At 39.3% G+C, this 19906-nt stretch overlaps 1 protein-coding gene across 3 annotated transcripts in view; it reads left to right on the top strand.

Annotated features, from left to right (window-relative positions):
- Positions 1-6677: 6677 nt before the first annotated feature.
- Positions 6678-19906, top strand: part of LOC115736191 (U3 small nucleolar RNA-associated protein 25) — a 30877-nt gene continuing 17648 nt past the window's right edge. Inside the window, exons 1-11 of one of the 3 annotated variants that reach the window (XM_048277173.1) lie at positions 6678-6752; positions 8134-8187; positions 8508-8618; positions 9026-9143; positions 13322-13416; positions 13944-14130; positions 16561-16699; positions 17241-17364; positions 18285-18385; positions 18506-18637; positions 19725-19805. In XM_048277173.1, coding sequence (XP_048133130.1) covers positions 8160-8187; positions 8508-8618; positions 9026-9143; positions 13322-13416; positions 13944-14130; positions 16561-16699; positions 17241-17364; positions 18285-18385; positions 18506-18637; positions 19725-19805 — 1116 coding nt within the window. In that variant the 5' untranslated portion in view covers positions 6678-6752; positions 8134-8159. Of the gene's footprint in view, positions 6753-6804; positions 6898-8132; positions 8188-8507; positions 8619-9025; positions 9144-13321; positions 13417-13943; positions 14131-16560; positions 16700-17240; positions 17365-18284; positions 18386-18505; positions 18638-19724; positions 19806-19906 lie in introns of those variants that run through there. The other 2 variants (XM_048277174.1, XM_030667751.2) reach the window with 2 other exon arrangements.

Raw genomic sequence — 19906 nt, forward strand, 5'->3', positions numbered from 1 at the left:
GCCAAATCTTTTTTGTCTCAATAATGTTGGATTTTTGATCATGCGAAATCGCGATTTGATTTTTCTAGTTTGGGTCTATTGAACCGGTTCTCGAGAATCCGATACATGCGAGTCGGGTCGGATTGGGCGAAATCTGAGCGGAATTTATATGATCTCGTAATTGGTAATGCTAAGATTGCGTTGATCGGATGCGCCGTCTCGGGGGCATTTACGGGAGGATTATGTGATTGTGCAAGAAAGGTACGATAAGTAAGGAGTCATATTCTACGTCCCCTTTAAAGAAAGCGAAATGGGAAAAAAGGTGGGAAGTGGTATGGAAAAGAGAAAATGGATATTCTATAAGATCTTTTTGAAGGTACTCTATTGAATTGAAATGGAATAAATCTTAAATCATTCAAACTTTATTTCAGTTCGGATAGTTGCGATTTTTTATTTTCCCCCGTGGAATTCATTCAAATATAGAAAGGCTAGCGAAAATGGAATAATTCTGCTTGAATTGATCGATTTGAATTACTAATTGTGCCTTTTTTTGTGGAGAGTATTGGGTGATTTCGTTACTAGTTCTATAATAAATTTTCTTGAGGCCATGTAGGGGTTTTTTTGGGTATTATTTGACGTTGCATGCATAGGTTGGTCTACAGAGAATTGATCGAGCGACTAAAGTGATTCGAGTGAAGCCTCGAGTACTTTGGATTTGAAATGTCCAAAATTTAGTTGATTTGCAATTCGATTGAGTGAAAGATATAATTCTTTACAATGATTGAGTTTAACTGAGGTGAGCGAGTTTATTTAGGGGATAGAGTGACGGTAGAATGTATTAGGCAAAAATAGTTGCGATTAAATCGAAACCTAGTTAAATTAGCAATCTCGTCGCATATGACACATTAGAGGAAGCCTAAATATGCATAAAGGATAAAAAAGAAGGTCTAGACGTTCTTCTCCCTCCCTTCGAGCAGTCGAGGTAGAGAAGGGCCACAAAGAGAGAGAGAGAGAGAGAGAGAGAGAGAGAGAGAGAGAGAGTACTTGGAACAAGGGAGAGAGATGTCGCGAGAGGTAGGGGTGATCAATTATCGACCGAGGATCGGAAATCGTCCCAACTTTTGTTTTGTCCAATAGAGAATCAAGTCACCGTTTCATTACAAAAACATATGACGGTGAAGTAATTACATTATTTGTTTATTCATACCGAAGACCATGATTTGATTCTCCACATACTCAAAAAAAGTGTCTTCTTTTTGAAAATCGATTCAACCGGTCTAGATTGATTCCCCATATTGGACCGGCCATTCTGACCTTGGGAACCGAAAAACCAAACCGGCTCTTCCCAGAATCGGACTCGACCCGATTATGGGGAATGGGACCCGGTGCTCGCTCCAAGTGGGGAGGCAACGACATTAGCGACAAGGGTTGTGCTTTGCGAGTGGCGGATGGTGATGAGTGGCGATTGATGATGGCAAAGACTAGAGTTGAAAGACATGGGTTGCCTCGGGTGTTTTATATTTATGCTGTTCAAGGACATAAAGTGATCACTTCAAAACGCACTCTATGTCAAAAGTTGATAAATATCCGTCCGACGAGATATATCTTGCAATAGAATTAAATATTAATTGCCTTTATAAAAAAAAAATGGACCGGAAATTAATTCCACCGAAAACATTAAAAAAAAATGGAAAAATAGCGAATCGCGAGATGGGACAGCTAAGCTAAAGCATTTGCAGAGGGGACACGGGCACAGGAGAGCGACGACCGGTTATCGAGGGTCCGAGTGGGGCCCACACCTTCGGCAAAGAGTCGTACCGAGACCGTCAGATTCGGCGAAAATCCGGTCAGATCGATCCCAGCTGTAAAGCTCGTGCAACGCCGCTGTTTTATTTCTTGGGGTGTGGGGAAAGTCGCTGTCGCGTGCGATGATTTCGTCTCCTTGCCGACAATCAAGCTCAAAATGGAACGCGCTGGATGTTTTTGCATTTTCGTCCTAAGCCGGTACGGATTAGCGCTAAAACAAGACAGACAGTCAAAAGCCAGAAGGTTATGGTTAGTTTTAGGCGCGTTTTATATTCGGACCTGCAATCAATTGCCGTCTAGCCAAAGCCTCGTAGATGTGTTGTTATATCGTCGGCCCCGAGTTTGCTATTCGTTGACAGTTTGGTATCGATCTCGGCATCGACTATCTCACATGTCGTTCGAGTCCGACGTGGTGGGCGCACGTCAAAAAGAGAACGTGCCATCTTCATTTCGTGAGAATTGTACTTCCGATAGAGTGACTGCTCTAAAACTCTGAAACCTTGTCCCATGAACATGTTGAAAAAAGAAGGAATAATACTCGTTTGGCAATGTCTAATCGCTGCCATGTTCAGTCCAATTTCCAACCCTACCCATTCTTATCCTCCCATACAAATTATCCCACAGCTTGGATATCCTTGCACCAGCTTTCGTGTATTGGAGTAAGGCCCACTTGTTCTTTTGATATAAAATTACATGACAAAATTAGCGAATCAGTCGTGAACTCGTTGCACGGACGTCGATACATTGATTCCGGTTAATTTTCGTCGGGAAATTGTAGTGGCGGTGCATTGCGAAGTTTAGAACCGTATTGGCATCATATAATAAGTTAATAACTAATTAGGTAATTTCGTTATTTTATAAATTACTATTTCCTTATTTGGCTGCCCCAAGAGACCGTGTGAAAGAAGAAATGCAAAGCCAATTTATACAAAATGGGTGAATCGCATCCTTTTCTCTACCCTCTATCTCATATGAAAACTTATAAACAAGGGACGATCCTCCATCAAATTGACGAAAGAGCTCAAGATCTCTAACTATGATGTCATATCTAGAAACACGAGATCGTTAATTATGTACCCATGAATTTGTACTCTTAAGATAGAGAAATAGTTCAATATTCGAATGGCCTAACAAAGTCATGTGCCACGTCCGGAGTTTGATCCTAATCAAATGCTAAAGTCATTCGTGGGGTCGATGTTAAGTAGAGTGATTGATGTTGTGGATAGTTTCAGAGGCCGATCGGTATGGTTGTTGCCTACCTTGACGAGATTCGACTCGTATAGGGCAAGAAAACATCATTTGTAAGTCAACCAGCAAAACAAAATGGCATGTCATTTTTATAGCAAGTCATTCTCTCTTATAACGTGTCATATTTCGAGCAATCTAATAAAACTAGTCGAAGACTAAAATAAGTAAGTTACGCATGCCCTGTCAAAACATATAAACAATGGATAATACATCAATTTGATGGAAGAATGAGCTTGAGATCTTTAACTATATATGATGGCATATCTAGAAACACGAGATCACTAATGATATTGTATCCATGAATTTATACTCTTAGACGGAGAAAATAGTTCAATATTCAAATGCCCTAATAAAACCACGTGCCGCGTCCGGAGTTTTGATCCGCCTAATCGAATGCTGAAATCATTCGTGGGGTGCCAAAATTATTCGGGCGCATTCCCTTGCTCTCTTAACTTGGCGGAAACTATACGTCAAACACCATTTTAATAAACCGTATAACATAAGACATTCACATAAGTCAATAAATATATAAAATCATGTCTTTCTCAGTCTTTACGGTGATTACGCAGTACCTCGGTGTCAATAAATAGCCAAGCAATAGAGAAAATCCAGTTCGTGCGAGGGAGGGGAAGAAACCACCGACACGGGCGTGGGGCCGTTCGATGATGGAGAGAGAGCATGTGAACGGGCGGTGGGGATTGGACTGTTCGATTTGATTGGTACGGGGCCGCGAGGCATTTGGGTTGTCGGATGCTCTAGTGTCGTTTTCGTTTCTCGGCTTTTGTCGTTTTATGGAGTCATGCGACAAGCTGTTTTGCTCTTTTTTGGGATCGTAATCATGCACGCTCGTTACGTTGTGGGCGGGGCCGTTCGATCCTGAATCGCGTCACGGCTCGACACATCTTGTTAGCGTTGCTATGGGAAAGCCAGTAGTGCTGAGCGTAATGGGTTGCTCAAATCGCGAATCGCTCGGACCGACTGAGTGGATTCAATTCATCAATATTTGGATTCGCTTTCTGATTTCATAAAATTGAAACCCGTTACGGTTGGTCTGGAGGAACCAGACTACCCATACCAACTAAGTATCTTTTGTTTTTATTTTTAAATTTAAACGTAAACTTAATATAGCCTCCTTCTTTTGTCATTCTGCACACTTAGAACCAGGTGGATAAGAAGAAGAATCACCATGGCTCAATTTGACAAAAAGGATGGCTGAGTCAAGTACTTAAAGAAATTCATACTCTCTTTAGTGCCTCACATCGACGAAACACAACGAGAGAGAATGATTTGCTATAAAGAGGGCATGTATAACTTATTTAGTCTAGTTTTCGATTGGCTCCAAGCACCTTTGGTCCAATCTCGGTCCTTGAAATTAGGAACTGGGATGGTTCTCCGTTCCTTAGGGAATTGGACCAACGGGGCCATTCTCACCCCTAGAAGCTAGAGACTCGACTATTTGAAGGCTCATACGATGCTAGATGAATTGGAGTAATTCATCCGCTACTGAGATATGTCGGGGGCGATATTTTGGAGAGGTGTAGAGGCCGGTCGGTAGGGTTGTTGCTTACCTCGACGAGATGCGATTCGCATGGGGCGAAAAAACATCCTTGGCGAGTCTTCCCGCGAAGCAAAATGGCATGCGACACATGAAAGAGGACCCGTCATTGGACAAGCATCGTCGGATCGGGAGTTAAGCCGTGATTCTTAGTGTCGGGACCGTCCGAATTTATCCAGCTCAACATGATTTTATACTCGGGCAGGCTCGGTGGGCCAAAAAGTTGCTCGAATGTGTCCCTTTGTTAGAGCCGCTAACTCCCTCGGCACCTCTGGTAGCGGCGTCAAAAATATTGATTTAGAAAATCGATTCGTGAAATCGCGCGACAAATGCTAAACCGAACCGAGAGTTGGGCCGGTTCATTTGTACATTGGGCCATCGGCCCAAAAAGAGTCATGTATCGAACTTATATAGTGATGAAGTCTTTGAATTTGGGCCCATTGGATTTGTCTCCTTTGTCTCGCGCGCGGCTTTAGCCAAGATTTAGAGGCCTGAGTCCTGGCCCAAGAGACGCGTCCATCTTTTACTGGACAAGCCTGACCCGATCCAAGCCCATCAAATTACTCTTAGAGAGAGTGTGTCACTGGTCGTCTATTTCGAGAAAGATGGTGGAGAAACTTGAAAAATGAAAATGCGGACCACGGGTCAGTTTACAATTTTTCTAAAATTAATTGCTCATATCGTCTTCAAAATAAATTACTCGCGTAACGACAATGTTTGGACCTAAACTGTTGTGATAATAAAAAAAATTCTTTAGGGATTAAGTATCTCAAATGATACAATCATTTATAATAAAGTATTTTCAAAATCATTTATTTTTTATGAAAGAAACGGAGCCTAAAATTGTGCCGATGCACTTCCATGTGAACTAGGATTATGCTCCCTTCTCCTCTTTCCGTACTCTCGCAAGTTTACCTCGTACGCAACCCCGAAACCCTTGTTTCATATACCACTATAGTAGTGAGAAAATGGTACGGATCTATGACACTCTACCAACGGCCAGCGGCATTCTTATTTTTGGCGGGCAGGTGGTGTCCAGATCAACTATCGAAAACCTCGCCTAATCCATCTCCCCAAAGCGATGTTAAGGGCTCATTCTCCCTTCTCAACCGTCAATATCGATAAATTTCTCTTCTCTATTATGTTACGGGGAGGAATAATGAGATCAATTGCTAAGAATGAGCACACAAAAGATTATATATATATATATATATATATATATATATATATATCTATCTATCAGTGTGAGACATAGATGATTGCAATCTGTATACCATTTGTGATAATCTAATGATGGAACGCGCTTTGTCTCTCCTTGATCTCCGGTTCCTAGTGCCGGAGAGTCGGACCAAATTTTTAGCACGAACAACAGAGTGAAAGCACAAGAAGTTATTAAGGAATGTCCGGATAAAGATGTTTTTAAAACTTCTTTTGGTCAATCAATCTTGCGGTGGATGCATTTGAATTTTCTTTTTACTCGAAACATGCTTACTTCTCGAAATTGATACTCGGACGTGATATTTTATTTTTTTCATATATTTGTAGGGATTAGTGCATCGGAAGTTCTAAAATTTATTGCGAACGTGCAATTGAATTAAAAAACTTGCAAAAAATGCAATTAAGTCCTAAAACTTGCTAAATTAGTTCGATCGAATTCTTCCCTTAACTCCGTCCAATTTGACTAACGAAAAATATTGACATGACTATTTTTATTATTTTCTCTTTCTTCCACGTGGCTAACACGACGTCTTTTTGATATAGATATGATTTTTAATGAGCATTTTATTAAAATAAATTAAAAATAACCTAAATTTTAAAAAATATTAAATAGAAATTTAAATTAAGGTTATTTTGTGATTTTAAATGAAATTTATATTAAAATTCAGATGAATCAAAATAAGGTCATTTAGTCACGTAAGAGAGATAAAACTATTTAAAAATAGCACATTAGTATTTTTCGTTAGGTTAATAAAAGAATTTGATTTTATAAATTTTTTTAAAAAATTTTAGAACTCAATTATTATTAATGATAAATTTTAGGATTTCTATATCACTTGTCCTAAATTTTCACTTTGAATTGCTTACTTGAGTCCACTCTGCAACTCTCGCCGCCTCCTCGCCGCTCGCCGCTCGTTTCCCAACCTAGCGCCACCATCAGACTAAGGTTCGTCTCTCCCTCTCTCTCTCTCTCTGCGCACCGAGGCTGCACTTCCCTACCAGATTGCAACTTTCTTGTGTCGGCCAGATTGTGCGCATCCGTCGATTCTTCGGTTCTTGGGTAGAGAGAAGCGTCGTGCTTAATAATCAGGGTGATGGTTTCTCTTTGCGTGCGAAGAACTAGGATACCTGCTTGATTGCCCAGGCTGTTATTTTCACTGTCTTATGTGTGGTTTTGACTTTTCTTTTATAGTACGAGGGATTTTGGTATCTGGGGCATCAATGGGGCAATGCAGGTCGGCCTGTTTGCCACCAGGTAGACAGGGATGAGAATGTAATACTTGTTCTGAACGGTGTGCTAAGTGGGGACAGAGTCGTTATTTACACATTAGGCGGGGACAGCGAATTTGCTCGCGGACCGGCCCTGCCCGGGCCGCCCTGTGGCAATGCCGAATTGATTGTTTGTTCTCTGTTCGAGCAACTTCTACTCATAGTGCACACAGTGGCTGTTTATTTAATTGTTGCCCGCGTCATAATCCCTCTCACCTTCTTCCGTCTCGCATCTGCTGCGGATGCGGCACTTGAGTGCTGCTGGCCCTACTCTCATCTGCCCTTGTGGCTCTAGCAGTCCCAAGCAAAGTGGCTAATTTTCGCTTGGCCAGTTTAGTTTGTTGTCACTGATCTTTGGTTTTTTTTATTAGTCTTAAGGCAATATGATCTATTACTCAAGATGAGGCAAGCTGGCATATTATTTTTAGAGCTGATTACTGATGTTTGGTTCGTCTTCTTTCTACCCAAAATATCTATTGTGGAGATTAGATGAATTTCTGTAGAAGTATCTGGCGGTTGTTTGACACAACAAGGGTTGACACTGAATATTCTTGTTTCATGGTCAAGCTGTGTTTTTTTTTTTTTTTTTTGGTCTCATTTGTGGTGGTGCCAGCAGTCAGAATTTTCTTGGTCATGATGGATGAACAATCTAGAGCACCAAGGAAGTGACCTAAGATATTAACCGCATATTCTGCTTCATCCATCTGATTTCAATGGTTGCCAAATGGATGAAAGGATTTCTTTTCTTTACACAAGGAAAAAAAAAATCACCCTACTGGAAAGTAAGCACATTTTGGCTGAGGATGCTATGATTTTAATTCACTTCATACTACGGGAAGTCCATGATATTTATTTTGACATAAGTCGATGCTTGCCTGTCCACCCTAAAGGTTGAGATCCAACAATTGTTTCCCCACATATTCGTTGCTGCAACTGTTTTTTATGTCTTTCATGCTGTTGTTGGTATTGGGATTTCAATTTATTACCAACGTGTTGTTTCCTTGAAAAGTTGTTCACTGTCGGCAAATTTCGACTGAAACTTTTTATGCATCTGTCAGTGATTGGAGGCCTCTTTCTGATCCCTATGGGCAAGAGAAATCGTCAGAAGCATGGTACATTTCTCTGGCTCTTTCATGTTTTTATGCTTAACGTGCTTTGCCATAGAGTTGGTTGGAATTGGTATTTAAGATAAGTTGATTGCCTACAAGAGCTTATCCAAGAGAAGGTTTTTCATAAGCTACAGATTGCAATCAGTCTGTTTGCATTACGTTGTTCTCCTTTCTGCTTTCCTTTATGTCTAAATTTGGTCTCACAACTTTAATCACTCTCTTTCTAGCTTTATTCACATATCTTAGTTTTCCTTTTATATTTGGGTTGTAAAGTTCTTTGCAGCGAAGCTGAAGTGAATTGTTGTTTACTTTGTGCTGTAAAGCAGGATTTAAGAAACCCAAGACCCCTGAGATAGCTGAAGATGGTGGGATTTTGAGAAAGAAGAATAAGGTCAAAGAACACACTTCACAAAGGATATCTCCTGATCGCGCAGGCATGTGAATGTGGCTTTATTACTGTAGTATGTATGGATAAACATCTTTGGAAGTGTCCATTATCAAACTATTCATCCTATAATGTGCTTCTTTTTCTCTGACACTGTTTGTCAAGTAATTTCAAGGACTTGTTTAGATGTCTGTGGCACTCCTCTATGGTCATCTCATGAAGCCTTAATAGAAATTATCACGCTTCACATGAGATTTTATTTGTGGAAAATACATTTATTAGGATATCTCTTACTTGATGGATTCTATCTGAAATTTAATGCTTTACATGAGATTTTTGGACCAGCATCCTCAAGGATCAGTTGGTTGATGCTGCAATTGAGTTTAAGTTAAATGGTTGTAGATGAAATGAATATTCCACCTTCAAATAATTTTATACTGCTATCACTTGCTGCAGAACTCAGTAGTGTGGATGACGATGATGCAGCAGCTTATAAAGAGCCTACTGCCTACCACAATTTGTTAGTGACTCTGGGGTCTGGTGGCAAATATTTCTCTGATGCTTATAGAAGAAGGTAATGGTACTATTCTCCCTTCCTCCCTTGTTTGCCTGATTGCATATCTTGTTCTAACTACAATTTTCTGAGGGCATCTAACGATATTTGTGACGTCCTAGTCCGCCACGTTACTAAATACGCTCTCGGCTTTAATCTGATATCTATAGAGATAAACAATGGCGCATGCGGAGGACTATAAATCATATACATTCAACGGCCATATAAAATACAAGTGCATCCAAAAAGGGCAGGCATACTTAAAGGGTATGTACTTCATAAGTTTCGCTAACCTGTATCACATGATCTGTAAGATCTCAACGGACTTACATCGACATCGACATCAACATCAACATCACCTTTATCCCAAACTTGTTGAGGTTGGCGGTTGATGAACCCAAAAATAAATAAAATAAAAGCAAGACCGATTGAGGGAAAAGAAATAATTATATAAAAATAAATAGATAAAAATAAAAATATATAAATATATAGGGAAAAATGGACTAAAAAGGACAGTCTGGAATATGGGAATTTTGCCCCTCCACAATGCTAATAGTTTTCTTTCACTCCATCCTAAGACAAACCGTACGCCAATTTATTTCCCACTTCATTAAATCTTGTTTTATTACTTTTTCCCAAGTAAGTTTCGGCCTACCTCTTCCTTTCTTCATGTCATGCTCTTGGTAACAAACTTATGTTTTTACCGGAGTATCTAGGGATCTTCGAAGAATATGCCCAAACCATTTCAATCTATGTTCTCTCATCTTTTACGCCTCCGGTACTACTCCAACTTTTCGTCCAATATCTTCATTTCTTATCTTATTCATCTTTGTATGATCACACATCCACCTTAACATCCTCATTTCCGCTACTCCCATTTTATGCTCATGTTGCCTCTGTGTTGGCCAACATTCAGCTCCGTATAGCATTGCATGCCTTATTGCTGTTCTATAAAATTTTCCTTTTAGCCTAAGAGGGATTTTGCGATCATACAAAAACTCGATGTACTTGCGCCATTTCATCCAACTTGCTTTGATTCTATGGTTTACATCCTTATCAATCTCTCCCCCTTTTGCAATATTGATCCCAGATATCTAAAAGCATCTTTCTTGGATACCTCTTGTCCGAGCATATTCATGGATTCTTGATCTCCTTCTCTTGCCGTGTCGAACTCACACTTCATGTATTCGGTCTTACTTCAACTTAACGTAAATCCTTTAGACTTTAACGTGTTTCTTCATAATTCTAATTTAGTGCCAATCCTAGTCCTGGTCTCATCAATAAGCACAATATCATCTGCAAATAGCACACAACACGGCACCTCATCTTGGATATCTTTCGTTAAGCGATCCATAACTAGGGCAAAAAGATAAGGATTCAAAGCGGAACCTTGGTGTAAGCCTACCGTGATTGGAAAATAACTTGATGTGCCATTACAAGCCTTCACACATGTAGTAACACCATCATATATATTCTTGATTGCCACTACATACTTTGAAGGTACTTTTTTCATCTCAAGAACCCACCACAGAACCTTTCTTGGAAGCCTATCATATGCCTTCTTGAGACCAAAAAACACCATATGTAGGTCCTTCTTCTTTTCTCGATATCTCTCCATCAACTGTCGTATCAAGAAGATAGCCTCCATGGTAGATCTTCCTGGCATAAAATCCAAATTGATTTCTCGAGACCTTGGTCCCTATTCTTAAACGATGCTCAATAACTCTATCCCACAACTTCATTGTATGGCTCATAAGCTTAACGCCTCTATAGTTGGAACAGTTCTAGATATCCCCCTTGTTCTTGTAGATAGGCACAAGCATACTCTTCCTCCATTCATCGGGCATCTTATTAGTTTGGAGAATCTTGTTAAAAAGGTTAGTTAACCAACTTATTGCCACATCCCCTAAGCATCTCCACACTTCAATAGGGACACCATTGGATCCCAAGGCTTTACTAGTCTTCATCTTCTTTAATGCCTCCTTAACTTTATGTGCTCTAATTCTACACACAAACCTTCTGTTTAGATCATCAGAAGTGTCCTCCAAATATACCTCACTTCTATCGTTCTCTCCATTAGAAAGCTTGTTAAAATAGCTCATCCACCTTTCCTTAAGTTCTGCATCAAACAACTGACTTACAATACACTTTATTTATATTTTAAATAACCGTTTATATATATCATATGCTTTTGAAAGCAAACTCGGAAGAGTACACTGGGAGGGTTCCAAGGTTTTCACTACTCCCAATCTAACGGCACCATCGACGAGCTTCATCTTCACCACCCGAGCACATCTACTACATGTCACCGCCGCACTTCTTGGCTAACCAATTTGAAAAGGGTTAAATCGACAAGAGTGTGCGAAAGCTCATCAAATAGAAATACTATCCCATCAACTAAATCGTCTATTTATCCCATAATTAGAGGGAATTCACATTAACAAGTACCGGGGCACATAAGGCAATTTCACCACAGAAAAGCACAAAGAAAGGTTACGGCTAAGCAGGTATATATTGTACTTAACTATCCGTCGTCACAAGGTCACCACATAAACCACATACTCCAAGGTCAATTTCCAAGGCCCACGGCCGAACGCCTAAACCCGATTCCACCACAAATTCATGTCGCTTCGGCGACAACCAAAGTGATCGACCTTTAAATCTTCACTACCCATGGCCACGAGCACATAATCCAACAACTAAAACCCACATGCAAAACAAGAATTGCACAAATGTCCTTAGTGGTTCTCGGTCGAACACCTCTACACTCCATCTCCAATTCACCTCATTCCGGCGATAACTACAACGATCAGCCTTCAAATACTGGCCACCCAGAACAGTAGGACCCTAATTTGGCAAGCAATTCCAACATGCAAGGCTTTTCTCCTTGCCAAGCAAACCCATATCGGTTTTGGTATCAAACAAGACCAAACCACGCTGTTTCGCACAAGTCAAAAGCCACAGGCGATTTAGTACTCAAGGTTAGTAATCTACCAACATGGAAGGCTATTCTCCTTGCCAAGCAAACCCATATTGGTTTTGGTATCAAACCAGACCAAACCACGCCGTTTCACACAAGTCAAAATCCATAGGCGGTTTAGCAGTCATGGTTAGTAATCTATTTGCCTTAGGAACGCGTATGAAGAAACGGGGATCAATTCACCGCCCCAATGAGCTCAAACCGACGCTTACTAACTTTGGTGTGCCGCGCGGGTTCAAGGGCGTATGAGAGGGGTTTAGCGGCATCGAGGGGCTGAGCACGACGTCTTGAAGCCTTGAAGATTCGCCATTGAGTTGTGGCGTCACTGGCTCAAGAACGAGAGGAGGAGGGACTGTTCGGTGGTGCTCGATGAAGAAAGAAGAAGAATTAAGAAGAGGAAATGAGAGAGAGAGAGTTGTTCGGTGGGGGAAATGAGGGAAGAGAGAGGGAGTTCCTTATAATCAAAGGGCTGAAGCGGTGGAGGTCTTGGCTGAGGCGGTGGAAAGCTGGGGATAATTAAAGGCTTTGCGATTCAACCGCGAACCAAGTTTGCACCGGACCACTTTCGTATAACACTCAATTAAATAAATCGAAAATGGTCCAATTAAAATTGCCATGCCTAAAATATGTCATTAGCTCAATCATTCACTGCGCCCAAACATAATAATCTCCCAAAACTCATCCAATTAACATTTCGAGCCCGATAAATATTGTTCCGCTTATAATTCCCATTGGCGGAAAATCGGGTCGTTACAATATTACTAGTCATACTTTCGTATCATAGCGTACATGGGTGACTATATCTGGGTGGGATTTCCTTATCTGCGGCTTTTTTTGGATTAATGTTGCTGCCACTCATGCAATGCGAAATAAATTCCATCAGAGGTCTACTGCACAACAGCTTGTCTTTCTGGTGAAAGTATAGGAATAGCCAAATAGACTATAAAAGGTCACTTTGGAAATGAATTCAAAGCAAGAGTGCTTTAACAGGTATAAAAAAACATAATATGGCGGCAGCCATTTTTTTTTTTTTTTTTCATTTTTGATCCAGGGTAACACAAAGAAAAATCTATTTCATGCTCTCCTACAGCCTAAGTTCACAAATTTCCATACGAGCTTGCTTTTGGTTGATTTATAGCATTTGAATTCCTTTCCTAGTCTGTTGTCATTCTTGGATACTAATAGAGTTTTTGGTTCTGGAAACTTTTCCTGTTGACAGACAAAGAGAAGAAGAAGGTAAAAGTGACAGTGAAGAAAATGAGTATGATGATTCTGATTCTCTTAGTGAATCTGGCCAGGATGATTCTGAAAGAGGTGAAAGCTTAAAATTTAAGTATTGCATTTACTTCTCAGAGTTCTATCTGTTTAAGTTCCATACCTTAAACTAACTTAAAGATTTTGAAGTCGTATTTAAGTGCCTGGTTTTGATTTTTCTTGTATACAGATAATTTACTTAACCATTTCAGAATTTAAGGCATTGACTCTTTAAGATTGTGCTGAACCCTGTGGAATACTTCTCTTAACCAGGAATTTAGGGCTCTATTTTTTATGGCTTTGATATCAGCACAATTTTTTTATGCTTTCGGAGCTTAGTATTTGAAAGCCCCAAAAACAGAGTTGAACTATTCAAATTGGAAAGGTAGAAATATCATCATGTAATGGCCCTAGCATCCTTGCATACGTTCTGACTTGTGGCAATCATAAATGAAATCACATTTTCCATGGCTATTGAGCTGTCATAGAATGGCATCATCGATGTAATGTCTGCTAGAGTTATTATTTACTGGCATGACTCATGAAACCTTTTCTCTTTTAACTTGTATTTCGTGCTTGGCTTGTAGGATCTGATGATGAGTCCCCTAAGGTTGATGCTTGGGAAAGTATAACAGAAAAGTTTGGTGTAGTTGGTGCTGGAGAGGATGGTGAAGATGCTGAAATGGAGAATGATCTAGACACATCTGAGTCTGAGCAAGAGTACGAATCACAGGTCCATTTTAATGCTGCTGTTGAGGCATCAGGCTGTGTGAGGTTTGTTGGCGAAAACCTCTCCATTCAATATCTGGTTATCTTTATTTGATTGTATTTTAAGTTATTGGGACTTATATGTGGTCACATGAATTTTGATGCACTTGTTTAAGGAAGGTACCCCTTGGTACCATATAATGGTTGTTTTCTATAAAAATGGTGGTAACATGCATGTACATTCTACAGTTTCATTAGTGAGCATTGCTTTATACAAGTCAGGTGTTATAGGAGCTTTTGTCTTCCCAATTATGATTGCGTCTTGTTGCATTGACTTCTCATCTCCTTGAGATTGTGGCTTAATGTTTGTTCACTTATCTGCATGAAGATTGTCTATTTCAGCTTTATTCTGGAGGCCCAGGTGCAATAACAAGTATTGGATTTGACCTTGCTGTTTGTGAAGAATTTTAATTTGAATATTTAGCTTCTGCTATGTTGCGGGCTGCTGCATACACATGATTGATTGATGTTGTGGTGTAGTGGGAAGAGATGGGAGAAGAAGAGTCATTGAAAAGTGAAGGTCGCAGTTTGTGCTAGCCTCCTGTTCCTTTAGTTATATACATAGTGGTCTGCATTAAAATTTTCTAAAATATAATACCTGTCAGCACTCATAGAAAGAACAGGATACCGATATTAATCTTGGAACTCTGTTGTTTGGCCGGTAATCAGACGAATTGATAGTTTGCAGAACATTTCTCTGGTTCAGGTCTTGCATGCAATCAACAGTGATGTAAGATACAGACTATGTAGGGAGAAAAAGACTAGACTTGCTGTTGCTTCTTATAATTCAACTTGTTTTAAATGGGGTATTCCTGGTTGACAGTTTATCTTGTACAGGGGCGTGTAAAGAAGGCTTGGTAATATATATATGCACCTCTCAATGTGTTTCCTCTTCCAAGTACTTATATGGTTTATATGGTTGAACTTATGCTACTAATGTTTTTTTTTTCTTTAAAATATAGTCCCTGTCAGTATGATTTCTTTAAGTAAATGCATCTTACATATGCATATGTTCAGACACAAGCTTACAAGTATCTCTGTAGAATTCATATGTGGTCTGCTTGCTATATAAATGATGAATTCTTCAATTCCCTGAAGGAAAGGCAAGACACCAGATTAATTTTCTGGGTAGACAAATGGTTTTGTGTAGATAACATGGCATTTTCGGTGCTTGCCTCATATGAACAACATAACAGATGTGGGGCGAGCTGTTTAAAGTGGGTTGTCAATCGAGTTGCTAAAGTAATATTTTGGCATTGACCTGGTGGCCTGTGATTGGATTTAGCTCTCTTGAAACTTTCTGTATTTCTTCTCCCTCGCCAGCAAGGATAACTAGTTCGTCTTTTTTGCATAAAGAAGTGCCTCCACATGAACATGGGCATGTTTCTTAGTAGACTATTTCTAGGAGCCCCCTTAAATTATTTCAGGTACCACAACACTACCATTGAATGATTTGACCTTGAGATACCCAATTTGGCAGATGCCCCGCAAATAATTTTTCTTTGGTTCCTGCTGATCTAGGTTCTCGAAGAATTTTCTGTATTTGCAGGCTTAATAGTTAGGACGTTTGGCTGTAATGTTGGCGTTTCATATGGAGCAATTTCCCATGGCCTGGTGTGGACTTTTGTACTTTTTGTGTAACCAGCCGAGGCACAGACTTCCCCAGATGTTTCTTGAGAAGGAGAGGAAAAGATTATGAAAGTTATTTGAATCACTCAGCATTTATAACGCATTGGTTTTACTTTACAAGGTCATATAAGGGAATTTGTTTCTGATTCAACCCATAAAAGTTGCGCTGGCTCACAAATAATGTGTTTGGGGGAGAGAGAGAGAAGAGGCTCTTTTCGAAGGTGGTGTTAGGTCGTCATCCTTCGATTAAAGCCAGAAGCCAAGAAGCTATAGAGTCCCTACTATCTTTCTACTTATAATTGTGGGTCCAAAAAAACTTTTGATATATTAAAAGATTTAAGATGGTTCACAAGAAGTCAAATATCTCTGTCTTTAGAGTTTGAGTTTTTCAAATTAAAGCTTCTTCAAATAAGCCTTAGTTGCTCATGAAAAAAAAACCACTTGAGCAGAAGTCGCTATGGCCAAGTGCTGAAAGCCACAACCAAACCAAAAATGCTGCAACCAAAAGATCGAAATCCACTCCCAGCTAGCTTAAGTATCTGAAACTGTCTTATCTGCAGCTGTGGGAAGAAGGAGAGTCATCTTGTCGGATATGTTGGTGTATGTGACTTCTGAACATGGGATTATGAAATACTGCTTGTGGATGTGTCAAATGTGACTAACTTATCGTTTTCTAAAAGATGATGCTGTAAATGTTAGCCTACTGTTACCTATACTGGACTTATATATGCTCATTTCCTTTTTCCCCTTCTGTTGTTATTCCAGACCTAGTTTTCTCATTGACCTTGAATTTTCTTTTCGGTGCAGTTCATACACTGTGCACTTGGGTCATCAGATATCAAAAGGAGAGGTTGATGAATTATCGAAAAAGAGATGGAAATATAAATGGGAGGTGTCTGCTGCTGAAAACTGCAAGTGGGTAGGAACTGGAGAGTGCTTTATGAAGGTATGTCTTTTATATGACCTGCGCATTTTTTTTTTTATTTCCTGAGAGTTATAACCACTGATTTATCTTTTTAAACTTCTCAACACGCCTACTATTTTAGACCTTCTTTGTTAGCATTCTGCATGGAGGTAAACAACATTAGTAGCAAAGAAGTGATGGGGATAAAGGATTTGATTGCAAACCTTATTTATCCCTTTCACCGTTTCTTGCTTTTACGAGAGACAGCTTTGCCTAGTAGCTATAGGCCTGCTATGTTGAGACAATACTAGAACTCACTTCAGATTTCCCAAACAGAGAGTTAAACCCCGAAAAGGCACATTTGAGAAGTCGTCTGAGGATCGCATCTCAAATGACATCTAGTTGCATGAGTTTTGTTGGTGTGGTTACTAGTTTACTTTTAACTCTACTTTCTTCTTCTAACGTATTGTGTCTTGTTTTCTGTTTGACTGAAGATTAATAAATTTGTAAGGCATTTGGACGTTGCTAGTATGCACTTTCTTTGCAAATTAATACCCAACTTAATATAAATTTTGTTTTGTAGGACGACAACTTAAAACCTGGATATGGTCTGAAGCCAAGCTTGTATAGACACCGGTTAAATATCTATGAGACGTCTGGAGGCAGTGATTTTCATATGTCAAAAGAAAGATTGTTCTTTTCCCTCTGTAAGTTAAGATCCTTTAGTCTTTTTCACTGTTTTTCTGGATTTATTATAATTGAATTATCGATCTTCGTACATGTTTGTCTGTCTCTCCTTTTTTTCTTTTTTTTCCAATGCCTTGTTTCTCTTTGGTCAGCTCCTTCCATGCCTTTTTTATTTTATTTGATGATGGCTATTTGCAGCAACTTTTATTCCAAACCTGATATACTATATAGCGTCTTAACCACGCCAGTGGTAGAAGAGAAGGGAAGGGGGTGGGGCGATGTGTTTGGTGGTGGTATGCATTCTAATGCGGCATTTAATGCCAATGATTGTACAATGTAGTTGGGTTGGCTATTGCTACGTTGGATTTCGCTACTGCAGTCTTGTGTACTTGTATTTGCATTTCTTGTTTAAAAACTTTAAATTGTTTATTTGTTCTGAGTTTATGTGGGTGGTACTAGTTGAGTTAAGATGAAGATGATTAGCTTACCACCTTGTCATGCCCCTAAAATTTCTCGAAATCCTAAAAATTTCCCTGTAATTAAATATTTTGCTTTGTGATTTTTTATACAAAATTCACCTCTAATCTGTTGGTAGTAAAGTTGAGGTTGATTGGCAACCTAAAATCCTCGGTCTTGATGTATGTCTCTGATTGCCTCAGCATGTTTGAGTTGCTGGTCCATTTAATAACCTAGCAAAACCCTTTCTTGGGTGTGGTTATGTGTGGCGAAATGATAAGCAATCCCACTGTCTCCATAGTTCTTTTTCTCCTTCTCCTTTGTCATCTCTTGTGCATTTTTTTTTTTCAGTTATAACAGAATATTGCTTTGTTTTCCTCCATGTGTACTTGAACGTACCAGGTTTTCGTCTTCAAGGAATTTTCATCATCAGGCGACAATAACTATGCTAATTTGAAATACTCAAACTACTTTTTTATTTCAGGCAACAGCTATAGAGATATACTGAACTGCAGCAAGAGGCCTTTTTACCACAAGGGCCATGGAGAAGACTCAAGTACCATGGACGCATACATCATGCATTCTGTGCGTGCCTACCTTGCCTGTACTCGATCTTCTAGTCTTCTTTTGTGAAAAATCATTCTTTTTTTCCTTTTGAAGTCTTTTGGTAATAATATAACCCTGCATGTGGGATTTGTTTGACAGTTGAATCACATATTTAGAACAAGAGATCTTGTGACTCGAAATGACACAAAAATGGCCAAACACCAAGAAACGGCGAAGAATGAAATACTTTCTGGCGGTGAATTTCTTGATCATGGTTTCACTCGTCCCAAGGTATACTGACAAATGTCACTTCTGCTTTGCATGTTCCAGATCTAGTTGAGTATTTATAGATCAAAATGTTGTTAATCCAGTCACCACATGGGTATCTTATTTCATTGTAGTTGGCCATGGCTTTTTTGTGATATGGCCTTTAGTCACTTTGACCGTCATTTATTCATATAGCTCCTAGTAGTAATGCTCTGTGTTGTGAGGTTACTACTAAAGACTTCTACTTATGCATTTTCCAAGAGAGCACTTCAACACTGATGGTTTATTGTGGAATTGGGTCTCAAGACTAGTTTTGAAGGTTCATTGTACTTAGGAGGCAATTTAGGATATTTGTACTTGATCTTGGCATTTGTCAATGAGTTGGACACAAGTGCTTTCAGGGAATCAACTCGGGTCGGGTGTTCCTGCACCTCTTGGTTCGACTTGCTTATAATTCCTTAAATATACTACCCCACTTGTGTTAGGATTTCTGGGTCTCTCTCTGTCTCTGTCTCTCTGGCTCTCTTTCTCTGTGTGCAGTGTACAGCAGATAAACTGCAAGTTTTGCTCTGAAAGAGCTGTTGCTATGAATTTTGATTTGTGGAATTATTGTCCAAATGTTCCTTCCAATTTTTTAATCATTTTTCGTGGTGATGCTTAAAATGAGTTGGTAGTGATTACTAATCATTTTCATTTGAGATAGGGCAGTCTACAGGGTACTTACAATATTTTTTGACTGTCCTTGCAACTTAAAATGGCTTGAGCAAAATAACCTCTTTCATTAAAATAAGAATCTTTTGCCTAAACCATTCAAAATATCTTTGACATGCATTTCCAGATCCACTAAACTTCTATCCCCAGTCTTGGAGAATGTGAGAGAAATCATGCATGTTGCATTGTGCATAGCTGATTATGTGTGTTTCTTTGCCCTTTGATTAAATGATTAGTTTGTTCTTTTCCTTTGTGTTGGTTTTGGTGAGCTTCTAATGAACACAACTTTGTTTTCTTTGCCTTAAAGAAAATTAAACTTTGTTATCCACTCTCACATTTACTTTGTCTGTATGTTAGGCTTTTTAACTTGGTTGATTTGCTTTTTCATAATGCTTTTCAGGTTTTGATCCTTTTGCCACTTCGTAACATTGCATTTCGAGTTGTTAAGAGGCTAATACAGCTGACACCTACAAATCACAAGGTACAATTTAAGTTTGTTAAAGTTTTTGACCTAGTGTTGAAAATTCTAGAGCTGATTTTGTTGCATTGTATCTTATAAATGCTGAAAATTCAAACCATTTG

This window comes from Rhodamnia argentea, chromosome 4 (assembly GCF_020921035.1).
Source record: "Rhodamnia argentea isolate NSW1041297 chromosome 4, ASM2092103v1, whole genome shotgun sequence".
Taxonomy (NCBI): Eukaryota; Viridiplantae; Streptophyta; class Magnoliopsida; order Myrtales; family Myrtaceae; genus Rhodamnia; species Rhodamnia argentea.